The sequence below is a fragment of the Styela clava genome, chromosome 5 (assembly GCF_964204865.1).
Source record: "Styela clava chromosome 5, kaStyClav1.hap1.2, whole genome shotgun sequence".
NCBI lineage: Eukaryota > Metazoa > Chordata > Ascidiacea > Stolidobranchia > Styelidae > Styela > Styela clava.
Window position 1 is genome coordinate 2,128,930 of NC_135254.1, and position 18,770 is coordinate 2,147,699.

Here is an 18,770-nt window from a genome sequence, read left to right on the forward strand (position 1 = left end):
TTGGATGCCTCGTATATACAAGCCTTGTAATGAGTAAATCTTAAGACATAGTATCTCGCAATATATCGGCGGCTTCTTGTCTAAAGCCTTATACGCAGTGAAATTTCAGACACATCATAGATAATTCAAAAAATTTCAAAAATCGTGAAAGAAATTTCAAAGTCCAGTAACAGTAAACATTGTTACCTGTAACCGAGTGACCTATACAGCCTGTATTTACTGCCCGTATTATTTATCACCCGTATTGCTGTACAGGGCCTTCTCAGAAGACGTATCTCACGGGCCGTAGTTTGGCCATGTCAGGTCCGAAGCCTTGTGAGAAATGAAATTAAGACATAGTGGCTCGTAATATATCGGCGATTCCTTGCCTAGAGAATTTTGTAAGGAGAAAAGTAATAAGCAAGTTCCTGCTTGTGTGAAGCCACATTCGGAGAGATTTCTCGTCTAGAGTGCACATGAGCAAACTACGGCCCGAGGGCCAAATCCGGCCCGTTGGGTAATTCAATCTGGCCCGCCTGATGCTGCCACAACCAAACTAAAACCAATTTTTGATGTTTTAGCTAAAAAATAACTCAAGGAATTTGTTTAGAGTGCGATTGAACGAGGTTCATTGTTTACTATTTCTGCTTTTGCAACACTGTGAATATTGTTCATAAAATGTAACTTTTTCGACACACTTACATGGCCCGCCAGTGTAGATGGGCAAAATTTCTGGCCCTAGTTTCGAAGACCTTGCCTACCCCTGGCTAGAACCTTACGTTGAGAGAGAGCATAAAGAAATTATAAAATTTCAATAAACATACCAGAGCGCTCTAACAGCAAACAATGTTATCTATTACGACCCAATTAGCCTATTCACGTCCGCCCATATTTACGATCGGTCACTCACGGAATGCAAACTGACCTTTTCCGTTGGCTATTTTTGCAAAATTTTGTAAAGTTAATCGCATTTAGTAGTTATTGGATACGAATTGAACATGTGAATCGTGTTGCAAAATATTTGTTGGTGTGGGAAAATCCTTTTTTTTATTAAATTTTTTTTGTAAATAATACATAAATTATGGAGTCGATATTTTGCCGTAAAATTTGCTGTCTTTTATTATGTATAAATGGGCACATCTTCATATGAAATTCGGTATATTCCTCTAACATTTGACAGCAAGTTTGCTGATAGGATGGTGTTCATATAAGTCAGTTGAGGGGTGGCGGTTAGGGTCGGAGCCACCGTTTGAAATGTAAAATGTCCTCAATCATACATAACAATTTTTGTAGAATGAAACGCTTTTGGACCATATTTCTTCCGGCCTCCGTAGCTGTTACGGTCTGTCTTGGCAATTTGAATTTCCATAACCACCCCCTTTGAAAGCTTTTTGGCTGCATATATTTGAGCATTAGTCTCTTGCATTCATTCATACTGACGGGCAATGCCACAGAGGCTCGACATCTACTTTTAACGGTGCTCCCGTAGTATTTGTACTAAGATGACGCACAATCTAAACATAGTATGGGTACCAGATAAGGGTTAGCAGGTTGTGCACCATCTTGGTACGAATACTACGGGAGCGCGCTTTTAACGATATTGCGGTCTTCATGTTCATATATTTCAGTATTGTTATTTTGTTTAAAGAATTGCTTTGTGATTTGTTTTATCCCTGTGTTGTTCTTATATTGAATTTTCTTAGGTCAGAGATTTCTATACTAGGGTTATTAATGATAAGAAGGTGGGGACACAAACAGGTCATGGGGTCACTGGGTCGCTGAGGTATCGTACGAAATGAATGTACTAAACATCGAAGATTTAACAAACCATGTTGTCCTTGGGCTTCTAATCACGAGGTGACTGTTTTCACAAGTCGCAATCGCGAATAAATTAATAGAAATCCCCATCATTAACTTTACTTTACAATCTCATTAACGTGCACTTGTGAAATCCATCACAGAAAATTCATCATTAGCACCCGTTCGTTTTCTCGAAGTTAAGTCACTGAGTATTTTGAGGCGAAGGGAGCGCGCGAGACATCTAAAGAGTTCTAGAAAGTTTCAGCAGCGTGGTATTCGAAAAAAACTATTAGTGAACTTGTATAACTTGTCTTCTATCAATAATCTTTCCACTTTCATTTGAAGGTTAGGGAGCTCGCTTTGAGCAAACTTGCAACTCTTCTGTCAGTACCATCTCCAATTTTTTGTTGAGGGCTCGGGACCTTGCTTTGAGCAAACTTGCAACTCTTCTATCAGTACTTTTTCCACTTTTAGTTGATGGCTCAGGCGATGCGAAGAGAGCGTATGCTTTTTGAAAGAGTGGCTTGTATTGTAGAGTTTATATACTAAAGTTGCCAATGTATAAGTTTTCAGCTTCTGGGATGTTCCAAACGTACAAAAGAGCAAGTGTGGATGCGTAAACGTTCTCATGGGAGATCCTAGTTTGTAAATTTGTTTATTAGTTTAACGTTTATATTTTGTAAAGTTATTGGATGATTTGTGGCGAAGGGGAGCGTATGGGAAGTATAGTTCTTAATATAGCGTTTATAGGCTGGAGTTGCAATTGTGCAAGTTTCGATGTTCTATGCAGGAGTTTTCGACAAGCGGCCCGCGGGCCACAACCCGACCTGACAAGCAGTTTAGTGTGGCCCTTGACAACACGCAGATTTTTTCTCATACAATCCCAACTTCTGTCAAAGCTGATATTAACAAACTATGAGAGACTCGAAATTTAAAGTATTCCACGAAATGGATACTTTGTGACGAAGGGAGCTTATGCTTTTGGAAGCAGAGATCGTTGTTTACATACTAGAGCAATGTTCATTTATTTTTGCTTATATGCCAGACACAAGCAGCTTGTGATATAGAAATAGGGTTGCTGGTAGTGGTGGGATTCAGCCGGTTCGCACCGGTTCTATAGAACCGTCTCACGGAATTTTATGAGATCAGCAAACCGGTTACTGGTTACTGTCGATGTTCTGTTTGTAACAGAACCAGCTGAAAAATATGACTTTTGTGAAGGAACCGGCTGACAAAAAAATCAAATCCTACCACTTCTTATGTGGTTTACTAGAGGTTATAATGCATTAGTAATGAATGCGAGTAGTACATGCTTATTTATTCGTTTCAAGCATGTGCGCTTTTATTCGGTAAAATAAAACCAAAATGTCCGAAATTTCGCTTTTTGAATTTTCATCTTTAATGCGTATTTGTACAAGCAAGCAAGCGAGCAATGAATACATAATAAGAGACACTTGGAGTCAAAATTTGTCAACATAGATTTTTTGATGCTAAAATGAATGCGATGTTTTAATACGTATGTACCTGGCGGAGTATATGCTATGTTTTGGGTACTCTCGTAGTGTGTCTATAGGGTTAGGCCATATATTTATTCCGATTTTCCTTAATTTAGCTCTATTACGAGTTTGGGGACTGTCTGTGTTAGCCAAATGAATATTCCCCCTGCCCATAGGTTTCAGTTCCTTTATACAACTTGATGTAAAGTTGGCGAACAAAACTCGTTACCTCCATAATGATGCACACATTTCTGGAGTGCCATATTTTCAAGCTTATACTCTGTCATATAGATGTATAAGCATGCTTTTGTATTATTTGTTGAAGCCTATAAACGCTTATATTTGTTTGAGCCTTTAAGATGGAATGTGTAAACACTTAAGAATAAACAAAGTATTGATACAAAAAATTAAACACGGATAAAACAAAGAGCAATTTGTAATAATATTTGCCCAAAAACATTAATCTCGTATAATTCTCATAAAATATTATTTATTGAGGGTTTTTATCGATTTTTTTTTTCTAAAATTATCAAATCTAAAACGTATTAATGGCTACATTGTGAGTAGCGAGCAATGAATTTTGTTTATAGACCACCGGAGAGCTGGAGTGAAGGGTGTTGGCAACTATTTAAATATTTTATAGAATGTTTTAGCAGTGTAACATTTGTGAGTAACTTTAAGCTAGCTATCAGTACGTCAGTTTGCTCACGTGACTTTTCCATCGTTACTGTTTTAACGTCTTGTCAAGTGCTCGAGACCTTGCTGCGAGCAAACTTGCAACTCTTTTATCAGCACGCTTCTCACTTTTAGCTAAAGACTTGTGACCTTGATTTGAGCAAACTTGCAACTCTTCTATCAGTACTCTTTCCAACTTTTAGTTGAGGACTCGACACCTTGCTTTGAGCAAACTTACAACTCTTCTATCAGTACTCTTTAGCCGAGGGCTTGGGATCTTGCTTTGACCAGAATAACCGAGTTTAAACCAGTTATTACCAGTTAACTTAATCAATTTTATCAACTTTATTCAACTAAATATTGACGCTTCAATAAACCCATAAGTTAGAATCGCTTTCCGTAATTCTGAAGAATTTCCCATAATTCAACAGACATATTTACTTTTAATATTACTCGTCTGATTTCCGATTCCCGATTTGATTATTATGTTGACATAATGAATTACTCATTCTTCTTTGTTGCGACATAAACGATAGTTAGAATTGTCGTCTGCTAGTTTATCGTAATGTTGAGTCACGCCTTGAATTATGGGAATGAGTTGATTCCACTTTTTGAATATTGAAATACAATTTTATTCACGTCAAGACATGGGGTCGTAGCCCAAAATAAGGGAGAATTTTTGAATTTTTCCCTCCTTTAGAGAGTGTTCACCTTTTATGGGAGGGGGTGGGGAGCACTTTGCAGTAGCGTTGGATTGGCTTCCTCCGTAGTTTAGATACTGACTATTTGATATATAAGGTGTCCATTTAGTCTTAACATTTTTTAAAAATTGCAAACGAAAATTATCGATACCATTTATTGTTTCGTCCCTCACAGATGTATTAAATGAAGTAAAAATTCTTGAACAATTACTGATTATAAAACAACAAACCTGGTTAAAATATATTAAGAACTGGCTTCATAACAAAATTCAAAATTGTAAAGAGACTTTATGGACACCTTATAGATTGGTCCTTTAGTAGCGACAAGAAGGCAACAATAACTGAGCAATTGTTCAATGTGGCGTCTAAAAGTATCAAAATCCATGATCATTCGTCCATAAATATTAACGGTTAACAGGACACTGTTTACCGTGTTAATCCACCATATAGTTCAAGTGTTTGAGATACGTGCCGAGTCCATAGATGCGTGATAAAGTGGTTATTATTGACCGATGGTCCGTTGGCACTGTGGTCGTTGTCATGACGCCCCTGACATAGGTTGAAGGTCAAGATTGAAGAGTAAAGATTAATTCAGCGATCGTTTTAATTAAAAAGTGAAATTAATGTAATATTTTGACAAAAGGGCGCCGTCCTAAAAGTCAAAATGTTGGAGTGTACTGTTTTGGCATTGTAAGATAAAATTATCGAATTCAAATCCCGAGCCGGATTCAAATCCGTTCCTTCTATCAAATATTATCTCTTTACATATCGTTTGGTCCTTAGCCTTGTCTATAGCAGAAGGCGAAGCTCCGGAAATATGTGCACCAAGATGGCGCACAACCTGAACATAGTATGTGTACCAGTTGAACGTGAAATTAATTCCCGTAAAAGCCTTTATTTAGAGAGTGAATAATACGGTCCTGAGTAATCTTTGTCTCGGGCACCTTTTAAACTCCGTGTTATTGGTAAGCGAGGCCTGAGAGGGCCCTTCATCATATTTCAAAGTAATAATAATACAGGATGTCCAAAAATTTTTGCCCCATTTTTCATAGTAATAACAATTAAAAATTGCTTTTTCTTTGTTTATCAATAGTTGTTATAGGGCTTGTAGATCTCATTTATCGGTGCTCCCGAAGTATGCGAACCAAGATGGCGGACATCGGAACGTAACATGGGTAACAGGTTAGGGTTAGGCGATAATTTTTTTCCAGTTTTCCTTATTTTAGTCCTATTATCAGTTCGAAGACTAGCCAAGAGCCTCCCGTAGTATTTATACCTAAAATTATGGCCTAACCCTAACCTAGTACACATATTACATTCCGATGTCCGCCATCTTGGTTCGCATACTTCGGGAGCCCCCATTTATCATACAATAAAATTTATTTAAAATTTGTTGTTACTATAAAATCGAGCAAAATTTTTTGGACCCCCAGTATATGGGTACATATGAATATTACGGATATGCGCTTGTAGGGCTTTCTTCGGACACTGATGTGAAATATTCTTTAAAATAGAATGAGCACAAACGCATGAGCTTTCAATCAGAGAGTAAATAACAGAAGCTGACCTTGAGGGTAGGTACTCCCATAGCGTGTGTACCGGGTTAGTGTTAGGCCATAATTTTATTCCGATTTTCCTTATTTTATTTCTATTACGAGTTCGGGGACTGTCTGTGTTAGCCAAGTGAAGATACCCCTGCCCATGGGTTATAGTCTCTTTACATAACTTGATGTAAAATAGGTGAACAAAATTAGTTACCTCCATATTGTTGCGCACACTTCTGGGACGCCGCATTTTCAGCTCGCTCCAATATGATGACAAAATATAGGTCGAGACTTCCGGTAAAGTCGGATCAGCGAGTTAGGTTGTCACAAATGGCTCTGAAAATTGATAAATTGTGCAGCGAAAAGAATCTTAATCCATAATATTAATGTTGTTTGTGTTGTTTTGTTGTAAATCAGGGGTCGGCAACCTTTTGTCGATCACAGGCCAAAATTAAAGGTTGCAAGACATTGACGGGCCGCATTTAGCATCATCTTTTCTGCGCTTTATTGCCATCTGTCTAATTATAATCAATTATAGGCTCATTAAACGAGTAATTGTGAATTTTATACTTGTTGGATTATAATATAATTTAGTCTACACTTGTCTTACAATAAATTCTGTTATGTACAGAATATAATCGTCAAAACCCCTGTTTTGTTACTATAATTCAGTGAGACGTCGCGGGCCGGATTATATTACTCCGCGGGCCACTGTTGTAAATGAAACATTTTTCTTCCTCGTTCGTTAATCACAGATATTCGTACGGCTTACGATGGGAGTCCGTCAAAACTAAAATTTACAAATAAGGATCCACGGCCCAAAAAGTTTGATAATCCTTGTCTAAAGAGTAAACTTGTAAAAAACCTCATAAAAATGTATAAGCTTAATCATAGAGTAAATAATAAGGGTTGACCTTGATAAGTATTGTTTCGCGTGCAATGCTAGCGTGGTATTACTGATAAAACGAAGTGCAAATATAGGTCACGTGTCTGTGACATGTCACAATGTGTGCATTCCTATGATAAAGTGATCAGATGACGCAGAGTTTTCCTCAAATGGTTTCACTACAAAAAGGATTGAAAAATTCAAATGTAATTTCTCGATAAATTTTGGTCAAATTTGAAATTAACTCAAATCGCTAATGTATAAATATAGGTCGAGACTTCCGGTAAAGTCGGATCATCGAGTTAGGTTGTCACAAATGGCTCTGAAAATTGATAAATTGTGCAGCGAAAAGAAGCCTAATCCATCATATTAATGTTGTTTGTGTTGTTTTGTTGTAAATCAGGGGTCGGCAACCTTTTGTCGATAACGGGCCAAAATTAAAGGTTGCAAGACATTGACGGGCCGCACATATTTTTAGAAAGTTGAAATCCGAACGGATGGTACTTTTTATAATAAAAAATGAAGCAGTGATACATCTCTCGAATAGAATATAGATTTATTTCCTCATTCGAACCATTTGCACTTAGCATCAACTTTTTTGCGTTTTGTTGCCATTTGTCTAATTATAATTAAATTATAGGCTCATTAAACGAGTGCTTGTGAATTTTATATTTGTTAGATTATAATATAATTTAGTCTACACTTGTCTTACAATAAATTCTGTTACGTCAGAATATAATCGTCAAAACCGCTGTTTTGTTACTATAATTCAGTGAGACGTCGCTGGCCGGATTATATTACTCCGCGGGCCACTGTTGTAAAAGAAACATTTTTCTTCCTCGTTCGTTAATCACAGATATTCGTACGGCTTACGATGGGAGTCCGTCAAAACTAAAATTTACAAATAAGGATCCACGACCCAAAAAGTTTGATAATCCTTGTCTAAAGAGTAAACTTGTGAAAAACCTCATAAAAATGTATAAGCTTAATCATAAAGTAAATAATAAGAGTTGACCTTGATAAGTATTGTTTCGCGTGCAATGCAAGCGCTGTATGAATGATGAACGAAGTGCAAATAAGGGTCACGTGCCTGTGACATGTCACAATGTGTGCATTCCTATGATAAAGTGATCTGATGACGCAGAGTTTTCCTCGAATGGTTTCACTACAAAAAGGATTGAAAAATTCAAATGTAATTTCTCGATAAATTTTGGTCAAATTTGAAATTAACTCAAATCGCTTATGTATTTTTTAAATGTGTCGATACCGCAAAAATATTGGTCCAAAAAGTGCAGCTTTTTGCATGGCAATGTTCGATTGTGGAGAGATGTAAAAATAAAACAAAAGTATCGTTTGGGATTCGCGAACGATCACCGACTAAAAATCATCTCAATAGTAATATAGTACTAATTAGGTTTTAGGCGCTTTCGAAGTATGTGCACCAAGATGGTGCACAACCTGAACCCCAACCTGGTACACATACTATGTTCAGGTTGCGCGCCACCTCGGTGCACATACTTCGGGAGCTCCAAGTTTTATATCCTATTTATAATATTACACATGTTTGCGTTTTTCGAATTTTATATGTAACCGAAGTTTAAATTCATCCGCAACAACCTTATAAGGCCGGAATATTTTCTGAAAGTTCTAATTGGCCAGTTAGGTCATAACAGCCTGCGGTCAGAAAACGCGGATTTTCGAGTTTTTGAGGGTCTAATAAGCGTTCAACGCTACGAAAAAATCGCCGTGTATGATACAGGATTTTTTCTTTCTTTCTACATTTCAAAGGGTGGGGTTCCGAACCACGAATCTCCCGGAACCTCCCACTCATGGTTACGCCCCTGACGATGCCAATATTGAATTTTCGTAATTACACAATTTTGTATCGACTCATCAGAGAAGTAACATATATTATTTGCTCATAATGTAACCCAATATGTTAGGTAAGTCACGTTCTACTTTGGCTTATTATGTTTGCTTTTATTGCGTCAAACAGACGATTGTTTGTCACAAACAATATAGTCTGGAGGTCGTTAACATTTGTCATTCGATCATAAATTGTGAATATTACGCAAGAACATTTTTGATAACAAGTTCGGGGAATTGAATTACGTGCAACCACTAGGGGGTACAAGTAGAAATACACAAAAAGGCCACGTCATATTACAAACTCTTGCTGTGATATTACATTAACGTGGTATCATAATACAACATTTCTCGTTTACGACGTCATACTACAAAACCTTGATATAATAATGCCTTTAAGTGATGTCATGATACACAAACTCTGAAATAACATGTTCAGATAAAAATGAATGATTTTGAGAAATTGTCGTTTTCTTAAACTTTTATGTTGTTAGCCGAAAAATATTTTGGAAAACTCAAGGTTCCCCGTGAACTCAGGGAAATTTTTTTGTATAATGACGTAATGCGACTCTTACTTGTGCCGTTTGCTCTGGACAAGGCTAGATAAAAGCACCCACTGATATTTAACAATATCTTAAAGAATTTATCTACAGACCTATTTCGCTGTCGAAGTTATCCAAGGTATACAAGCGCGCATTTTCATTTTTCGCGGTTTGTTGATTTGGTGAAAGGATTATCGATAGAGAGTCAGGAAAAGTCAGTTTTCAGTAAATCGTTCAAGAATAGTAAAATGGTTTAGGAAAAGGCGTAAGAATCCATTTACTACAAATGCCGCGAAATAATCCTTGCTTTTAACAAATTTTGACAACAGCCTTTTTTCTTATTTTGTCACAGAACAAGAACCTAATTATTCTGTCTATGACGACACAGTAATAGAACAAAAAGACGAGAGCCAGCATAAGGAAGAAGAGGAGAGACCGCATCCAGACGAAAAGATGCAAAGGCCAAACGCTGTGGCCGGTCACCAGCGGGACATCGACGCAGAATATCAGGCCCTTATGCCCGAAAACGAAAAAAAGTAAGTATGCTGTTGTTGCTAGAATTCTTGTTGTCGCTCCAGAAGGTTGTGTACCAATATGGAGGTAACTAATTTTGTTCGCCTACTTTACATCAAGTTGTGTAAAGGGACTGAAACCTATAGGTAGGGGTATTCACTTGGCTAACACAGACAGTCTCGGACTCATAATAGATCTAAATCTAAAATAAGGGAGAACGGAATAAAATTATGGCATAACCGTAACCTGGTACACATACTACGGGGGTACCTTCTTGTTGTTGTAGTGAGAAAATCGAGTTTCTGTTTAACTACTGAACCGATTGCTTTGAATTTTTAGTGGGTGAGGATTGTATTTTTCGATTGAAGGCTATTACTTATCATTTTTTTTTCCAATAAAATTCTAAGGGCTCTATAGTTTTATTGTTAATCAAAATGTACCGCAAACTTCACGACTAACGGGGATGTAACCGCCACAAGGTGCGCAATTTTTGATGACGTAATCTCACACAAAAAAACGAATACCATAGATTCCTCCGAACTTTTTTTTTTAAATAAATAAAAGTAATAGCCTTCTAGGGAAAAATACAATTGTTAATCATTGAAAATATCATCGTTGAATCATCATGAAATCATTGAAAAGTATTATTAGAATACCTGTAAGTAATATATGACTTATGACCGCTATTTTACTATTCTTCAGGAAAACAGAGCTCCCTCCTTGGGATGAATTTGAGGTGATTCCCCCTGAAGATCGCGGAAACCAGGAAGGGCCGTTACTCCATATCGCCACCAAGATTGCAAAATACATCAGCGCAGCAGTATTTGGAGGATGCGTGTTGCTTGGAGCTCTGGCGAACAAGGTAGTTTTCAGTTATTTCTTTGAGGTACTATGAGCAAGTCTCTGGACAAGAAGCTAAGAATACGTTTTATGTCACCGGTGGGAAAATTACGAAACAACAATTTTATGCAGGCAGCCACTGAAATTTTAAAGGGCCAGTAAAATTTTAGATAATCGTCAACCGTCAAATCATGATATATATAATTCATGACGTCATGAATGGCATCACAATTAATGGTACTCCTGAAGTATGCGCACCAAGATGTCGCATTACCTGAAGTTCAGGTTGTGCGCCATCTTGGTGCGCATACTTCAGGAGGTCCCAATAAATATATATTAATATAATATTTACAGAGGGCTCACTGCCCGTCATGACAAATGCAAATTCTCAAAGTTACGCTGGTTAGTTGTGAGTGTTTTTATCAGTGATGGGTAAAACTCCTTAAATTCTAAGTCAATACGAGTCACGAGTTAAGTCATTGAATAGACAAAGTAGCTATTACTGGTAATTTTCTGTTTTTCATAGTGTTGAGTAATTGTCGTAGCCCCGAGTGGAGAATCTGATTTCAACTCCGAGTTCTAAAGTTGATTCCTGGGGATGAGTCAGTCGGTCGATTGTCTGTTTTTACATCAGTGTTGGGTGAATGTTTTTTCAACCAGAAGCCCCGATTCACAAGTCATCCCAGTTTTATTTTCGAACCCTGAAGTCGAATCACCGGGTCTAGTATAGTTTAGTACCACAAGTACTTCCAGTGGGCGTAGCATAACGAGTTTTGCATATGCTATTCCTAACCCCCACCTTACTAGGCCATTCAAAAATTATGTCACTACGACGCCACCATCACGTCATGGGCCTTGCCAAAGTATAATTACGATCGCCCGAAATGGCATCTGCGCCGCCGATAACAAACTTGCTAAAGCCGACGATCTCTCTTCTATCGTGACGAGATAAATAGCTTGCTCGATTTCAGGTGATCGTCTGCGCGTTTTGGACGACCATTTGCATACTTCGGTGGGCCTTATGATGCCACTGTGACGTCAAAATGACGTAATTTTTCGGTGACGTAGTCAGGTGGGGGTTAGAATTGACATATGCAAAAATTGTTGAGCCAGGCCAACTAGAAGTACATGTGGTACTAAACTATACCAGACCCGAATCACCAAGTTAATTCTCACTGACTGTTGATTGTCTGTTTTCAATCGAGACAATCAATCGATGTCGAGTCATCTGAGTTTCAACTCCGAGTCCCAAAGTCTAATCGAGTCTAAAAGTCGAGTCAATCAATTGGTTGTTTGTTTTTAATATCAGTGTCTGATAAAAGTCCCAGAGTCAAGTCTACTCATGGATTAAGTCTTGATATAGAGTCAATTACTGTTATTTGTCTGTTTTTCATGAATGACATCACAATCAATCAAACCATGACATCATAAATGACATCACAATCAATCAAAATTTTATTATTTATTACAGGGTTCATTACTCGTATTGACAAATGCATATTCACAAAGTTACGCTGACGAGAGATCCTGCCCAAAGACGAAACCCTTAGACACCACCAGTATGGGGACAGCTGCACAGCCGTACTACCTACGATACCAAGCCATGCTGATGCTAATGGTCTGCCTGTTAGTACCAGAATTTTTTACCCTCGGATACAGTCTATATCGGCTCATAATGAAGAAAGAAAAGGACATGGAATGGTCTGCTTTTGGATGGGTTAGTATTACTTTTCTTAAAATCAAATTATCCGTTCTAAAAAAGGCTTTCAGCAAGTACAGTAGTACGGTTATAAGTGTAATACAGCATTGCCTACCAAAGTTACTACACATCTGAACAAACAGACAGCATCACGATTAGCTCTGGGCATTTTGAACCAAATATTCAAATTGAATATTATCGGCCTAGACGAAATTGTCGCTATCTTTTTTATTTTGGCGTCTGAGGTTAGGGTATATCTCTTAGTTTTTTAATTGAAGCAATTCTGAACTGACAATTTGGAGGGTTATGGATTCATGTTTTCAGTAACTTATGTGTCTGGAGGACCCTTCACAATTAAAAGTCGTATACAGTTACATAACTTCCAAGTATTCAAAATTCGATTTGAAATTTTTTTTTTATTGATACTGAAATCATCAGGCATTCGAAAATGCCCAGCCCTAGTCACAATCACATTCCATTCCTGAGCTCCTGGCCCAACTTGCCATGGATTGGGGCACCTCACGTGATTGGGGTTCCTCTTTATTTTAGGCTCAAGACATGGTGTTTAAAAGGTTGCATTTTTATAAAGGGTAGGCCGCTATCACACTCTGAACAAGGCTGATACATGCAGTCACATGGGAGTAATGGCCACGCTCATCGGCCACCAAATATCACCCTGCTTCTCATTTAAGTCCATGATCAATCAACTTTGCGAATTGCTTTTTTTTTTAGTCTCACTATAAAATTTTTATTAAAGCTATATTTCGATTTTTCAGGGAATGATTCCAGAAATACTACATGCTACCGGTTTGACATTCCTAGTCGTGAAGGTCGTCCCGAATATCGACGCAACTTTGGCAATTCTTATGTTCTCATTGGTAACGTTCGCGCCCTCAGCGATTCAAGTCCACGCTAAATACATGTCGATATCGAGAAATAGAAACCGGTTGACCAACACGACCATCAGGGCAATAAGGCAGAGAGACTTTGCATTTGCGATTACTAGTTTGGTAAGTGTTTTTATCTGTGTTCAGGTGGAGACCCGGGCCAAGTCGAGTCTCGACTCAGTTTCTGGTCAAATCTGAGTTCCGAAGGCTAAAAATCCCTAAAACCGATCCTCAAGTCAAGTCATTTGAGTTTCAATATCGATACCGATATCAAGTCAATCACCAAGCTTATTAGTTTGATAAATGTTCATTTTGGTGTTTGGGTTGAGCCCAAAGGTATCTGTCTTCATATGCTTCTGATATGTCAGTGGCCGCCTGTAACTTTACTCAAAATTAAGACCCCCTAAGTGCTCCTGGTCTTACTTTAAACCAAACTCAACACAAGTTAATTGATGCCATATTTCTCTTTCAGATCATGCAACTTGTTGGGTATGGGCTGTTATGTTGGCAATTATATACGCAGTTACCTAAGGATAGTTCTGGCAAGGAAGTATTGGCATTTGCTGTTGTGTGTGAGTTTATTTTTAAAATTTTTCATTAAAAATGTGATGAGTTTGGGAGGGGACTTTTCCTCTTCTTTCTGGATTGTTCTAATATTCTAAATCTTTTTTTTGTGAATGGTAGCGCATAATGAGTTCACTCCGAACAAGGCAATATAGAATTACCCACTGCTAAGGGACTAATCACTAGAGTTTGAAAGAACCGCAATTTTTAAGTTTTTGCATTGCCTATCGAATTTATTTACAACCCAGGGGGAGGTAAGGGCATGAGTTTTATTTAGAGATATACCGATGTATCTGTATCGGATATCGGATATCGACCAATTTTTTGGCATTGGTATCAGCTAAATATTGTGTACTATAAATAAGGCTCACAGACTATTATTATCAACCCGTCTATCATCAACCCGTCTGCCATGCACACAGGTAATAATTACATAGTATCGGTAATATGGGCATTTATATTTGGAGGGCATTTTTAAATAACCTTGAGAAAATTTACAATCAGATGAACATGCCTTCTCCCATAAACAATACACTCTGATTTACGGTAGTTGCCACGTTAACCAACGTTTGTTACGTAATAAAGTCTTAGGTAGAGCGTGTCGTGCTTTGGATAAACACTGTAGGTTAAAGTTGTCTCGCGGTCCCCAGTTTGAGAACAAATGTGCTAGACCAATTGGTTTGAAATTTTTAGTCTACATATGTCACCTCCATGAACAATATTCCTATTTCTAGGGAAAAATCTGCAATAATAAATTATTATCCCTATTTCAAGGGTGAACATGCATTATGTCACACATTATCCTTTCTTTTCAGCCCTTTTCTTCATTTCGTTCCGATATTGGGAGAATTTCGTCAGTTGTGATTGGGAAATAACGAGATCATTTAGACTTGGATTTCAAGAACGACAAAAACAATTGGACAGTTGTCGATTTAAAACGGCCGCTCTATATTCCATCATCAAAATGATGGTCATAGGTGAGTAATTTTTTACAAAGTTTTATGCAGTTATCTCCCCGAAGGGTCCTCTATGAGTAGTTACTGGTGATTTACACAGCAAATTCAGAGATGCAATTGCAAGCATATAAGTCCAGCCATCTCCCTCACTCATAATTAGCTCGCAAGGGATTCGAACTTGCCAACCCACACAGGGTAATCAGAGGTGCGATGACGAGGTGCGTTCCCAACCTTCCATGACTTGTGGCCACTTACGGAGGATATTAGCACTCATGGCCTCCTATTTGTCATTACAGTAGTTTTATAGTGTTATTTTGATTATTAGATTCCAAATCCCATTATGTCTAATGGCGGCGATGTGGCGCATCGTGCTAAGCGTTAGGAATACGCTCGCTACCGCATCTCTAATTTCCCTTCGTGGGCTCACAGGTTCGCATTCCATGCGTCATGTGCGAGAGGATTGCTGGACTCCTTGCCACCGTAAATCGTTCCTTCCCTCATGCTTAACAAGGTGAAAACGCTTTGTGAAATAACCTAATCAAGGAATGAAACTAGGAAGAACCGGGAGTTGTCTGGTAAAGTGAAAAATAAAATAAGTTTTCTGTCAAAGAAAAAGTAAAATCAGTTTCTAGCATTGTGGCCCTCTTCTTACTGCTGTGTGTCCCCATTAGGGGCCACCTTAAAAATTAATACTCTGTATATTTCAGCAATGCTCTTTTTTTAGTTGGTTTATGTTTCCTGATTCACTTTGTCATCAACGAGAATCAATCCCTTGTTCATGGGACAAAGACTTACTTCAGACAATATCGACCAAGTGCTATATGCTCAAGGTAAGATGGTAAACGGTTAATCAAATTTCACAGAGAAAACGGTTACAATCTTTCGAAAAGTGAGATTAAAAACGATTAACCAATTTTACCAAGTGTCATATGCTTAAGGTATAATTTTTTTAATCCCTCCATTTGATCTCCTAAAGCTCCACTTGCCCTATTTGGGTGGACCATAATATTTCCGATTTTTGTGGCTAACGGTCACTAACTTTTTCGATTCAATATAGTCTTAATGGAATTACGGTACGTTAGCACAAACTATATCTGTTTTTTGGCTTCGTTTCATTTGGGACCTCAGTCTGTTTGTCTCTTTTCAGAATGTCTGTCTGTTTGTCACCTGTCTGACTGTCAGAATGTATGTCTGTTTGTTGCTTGTCAGAATATCTGTCTGTTTTCACTTGTCTGACTGTCCGAATGTATGTCTATTTGTTGCTTGTCAGGATGTCTGTTTGTTTGTTGCTTGTTAGACGAACGCTTAACTGTTTTTGCAGATAATGGTTGCAATTTTACTAGGCATTCAATTACACATTTTATATAAAACACTGCAAAGACTGAATATTAATTGGTTAACCGTTTTTTGTGGTTGTTTTTTTTACTACACACTCATTTGCTGTGTATTTCAAAAAAACGATGGCTGAATATTAATTGGTTACCGGTTAACCGTTTTTGTTTTGTTTATGGTTGCAATTTTACTGGCTGTTTGCCTTTTGTTAGACAAACGGTTAATTGGTTTTGTGGTTAACAGTTGCATTATTACTAATAGCTCATTGGCGGTATGTGAAACACTGTGAAGACTGAATATTAATCGGTTAACCGTTTTTTGTTTGTTTATGGTTGCAGTTTTACCAGACGTTTTGTGACGTTTACTATATGTGAAACGCTGCAAAGACTAAATATAAATCTGTTAACAGTTGTTAACAGTTATAAATCTGTTCCGAATTCTCTCTGGAATGCTGTTATCACAAACTGTCTAAGTTCTTTGGCTGCGTTTTACTATGAACGAATTGCTAGACTGTCTGTCTGTTTTTCTCTTGTCAGAATATCTGTCTGTTTGTCGCTTGTCAAAAAGTCTGTCTTTTTGTAATTTGTCAGACTGCCAAATGTCTGTCTGTTTGTCGCTAGTTGGACTGTCTGTCTTTTGTCAGACAAACGGTAAACGTTTTTGTGGTTAATGATTACAATTTCCACTAGCCATTCATTTGACTGCAACAAAAACTGTATGTTAATACGCTTAACGGTATCTTTTTCAGTATCACACACTCTCTCTGGAATGCCGTTATCACAAACTGTCTCTGTTCTTTGGCTGCGTTTTACTTCGGAAGAATCGCTTGTCAGACGAATATGCAAGTGCAAGCTTATTCTTTCCCACTGATGCTTGTGACGCCGATAATGGCTACTATGACATCATTATACACGATGTATGGCGCAAAAATTGGAATGAGACTCATGGACTACTTTTCTCTTTGTAAGTAGATTCCGAGTAGACCTCCGATTTCCGAGTAGACTCCGATGACACTGCGACTCGAGCTTTAGGGCAGGGGTTCGCAACCAAGGCCTTTGGCCCACTAAGGGGACCACAGAGCGATTGAAGTGAGAACACGATGCCCTAAAATTGATTCCACTTTTTATTTGATAAGAAAACTTCCTGTTTCATTGCTAGATAAGGTTATTTCACAGGATGTTTTCACTTTGTTCAGCATGAATTGTTTGAACACAAAGGGATTTCAATTTACCAATCGAAATAACACTATCAATACCACTGGAATAATAAGCAGGAGGGTCATGGGTGATGAAAGCTTTCGAAACAAGGCTACGGGCTATAAAAGGTTGGAAACCATTTAGCGGCTGACACCCAGCAATAATCATTCTCCTTTCTACTCTTAGCCGTTTCGTCTCAGTATTTGAACAACGTCGTCGGCTGGAAGACGACTCTACAAAGCGGAGAATCGTGGCAAATGGCTGTCATTGTCGTGGCAGGGCTGATAGTTGGATGGGCGTCTTTACTGCTGCTAACCTCCTTCATCTGGAAACCTAGACAAGTCAGGCTGTCAAGGTTTGTTGTGATTTGACTTCAATTGATGGTTATTTTCGTTATTTTTATATTTTGTGTCTTTAATGGGGGGTGAAGTTAGAGAGGGGGGAAGGGGGGGTCAGAGATGTATTGTGTCTGAAATCGGGACTTACGATTGTATATATGTTTCTACTCGCTCTGGAATATACACTGCATATTCCACTCAGAACGCAGGAGTAAGAATCTTAGTTTGCCTTAAATCGGGAAATAAAGTTCTATTCTACTGAAGTTGAGAATCGATGTTTTTTTCTGGGTTTATTGCTGCCCATAGCTAGGGTGTCAAAACCTAGCTAGCAAAAGTCTCTATGTTATTTTCTTATTAACCACAATCCTGTCTATCAAAATCTCATATGAACGAGGCATTGATTCCAGCCTAGTTCAGACCTATCCTGTTCAGGAAAGTGCACCTATATAATCTTTCAGAAATGAGTTCCTCAAAACTACCTAATCTGGGATATACAGTGCATATTTCACCCAGAACGTTTTTCTTGGTATAATGGCGGTTGCTAGGGTGCTTTTCTTGATATAATTTATCGGTAATCGATAAGTCCAGTGGTAAATTTTCCTACAACCATGTCTATTAAACTCTCATATTATCTGGACATCTAGTCTAGTCTTAGCACTATCCTGTCCAGGAAAAGTAACTCTATAATCATATAGGTTGTCCATAGAGACTTGGAATTTTTTGAAATTGCAAAGAAAATTTATCAATACAATATATTGTATTGGCCCTCGCAGATGTATTAAATGAAGTAAAAATACTTGAACAATTACTGATTAAAAAACAACAAACCTGGTTAAGATATATTGACTTCATAACAAAATTTGAATTTGTAAAGGGATTTTATGGTTACCCTGTGTAATCAAATACCTATTAGGCTATTTGCGATAATCCCGGTAAATATTCATTTGGAAAATATA

At 37.8% G+C, this 18,770-nt stretch overlaps 1 protein-coding gene across 2 annotated transcripts in view; it reads left to right on the forward strand.

The window, feature by feature from the left end:
• LOC120343891 (chitin synthase chs-2-like) overlaps window positions 1-18,770 on the forward strand; it is a 57,791-nt gene that overhangs the window by 13,435 nt on the left and 25,586 nt on the right. The window contains exons 1-10 of one of the 2 annotated variants that reach the window (XM_078112841.1): window positions 5,779-5,833; window positions 9,842-10,025; window positions 10,705-10,864; window positions 12,314-12,559; window positions 13,318-13,551; window positions 13,901-14,000; window positions 14,808-14,969; window positions 15,673-15,778; window positions 17,029-17,243; window positions 17,663-17,831. In XM_078112841.1, coding sequence (XP_077968967.1) covers window positions 9,943-10,025; window positions 10,705-10,864; window positions 12,314-12,559; window positions 13,318-13,551; window positions 13,901-14,000; window positions 14,808-14,969; window positions 15,673-15,778; window positions 17,029-17,243; window positions 17,663-17,831 — 1,475 coding nt within the window. In that variant the 5' untranslated portion in view covers window positions 5,779-5,833; window positions 9,842-9,942. Of the gene's footprint in view, window positions 1-5,778; window positions 5,834-9,841; window positions 10,026-10,704; window positions 10,865-12,313; window positions 12,560-13,317; window positions 13,552-13,900; window positions 14,001-14,807; window positions 14,970-15,672; window positions 15,779-17,028; window positions 17,244-17,662; window positions 17,832-18,770 lie in introns of those variants that run through there. The other variant, XM_078112840.1, reaches the window with a different exon arrangement.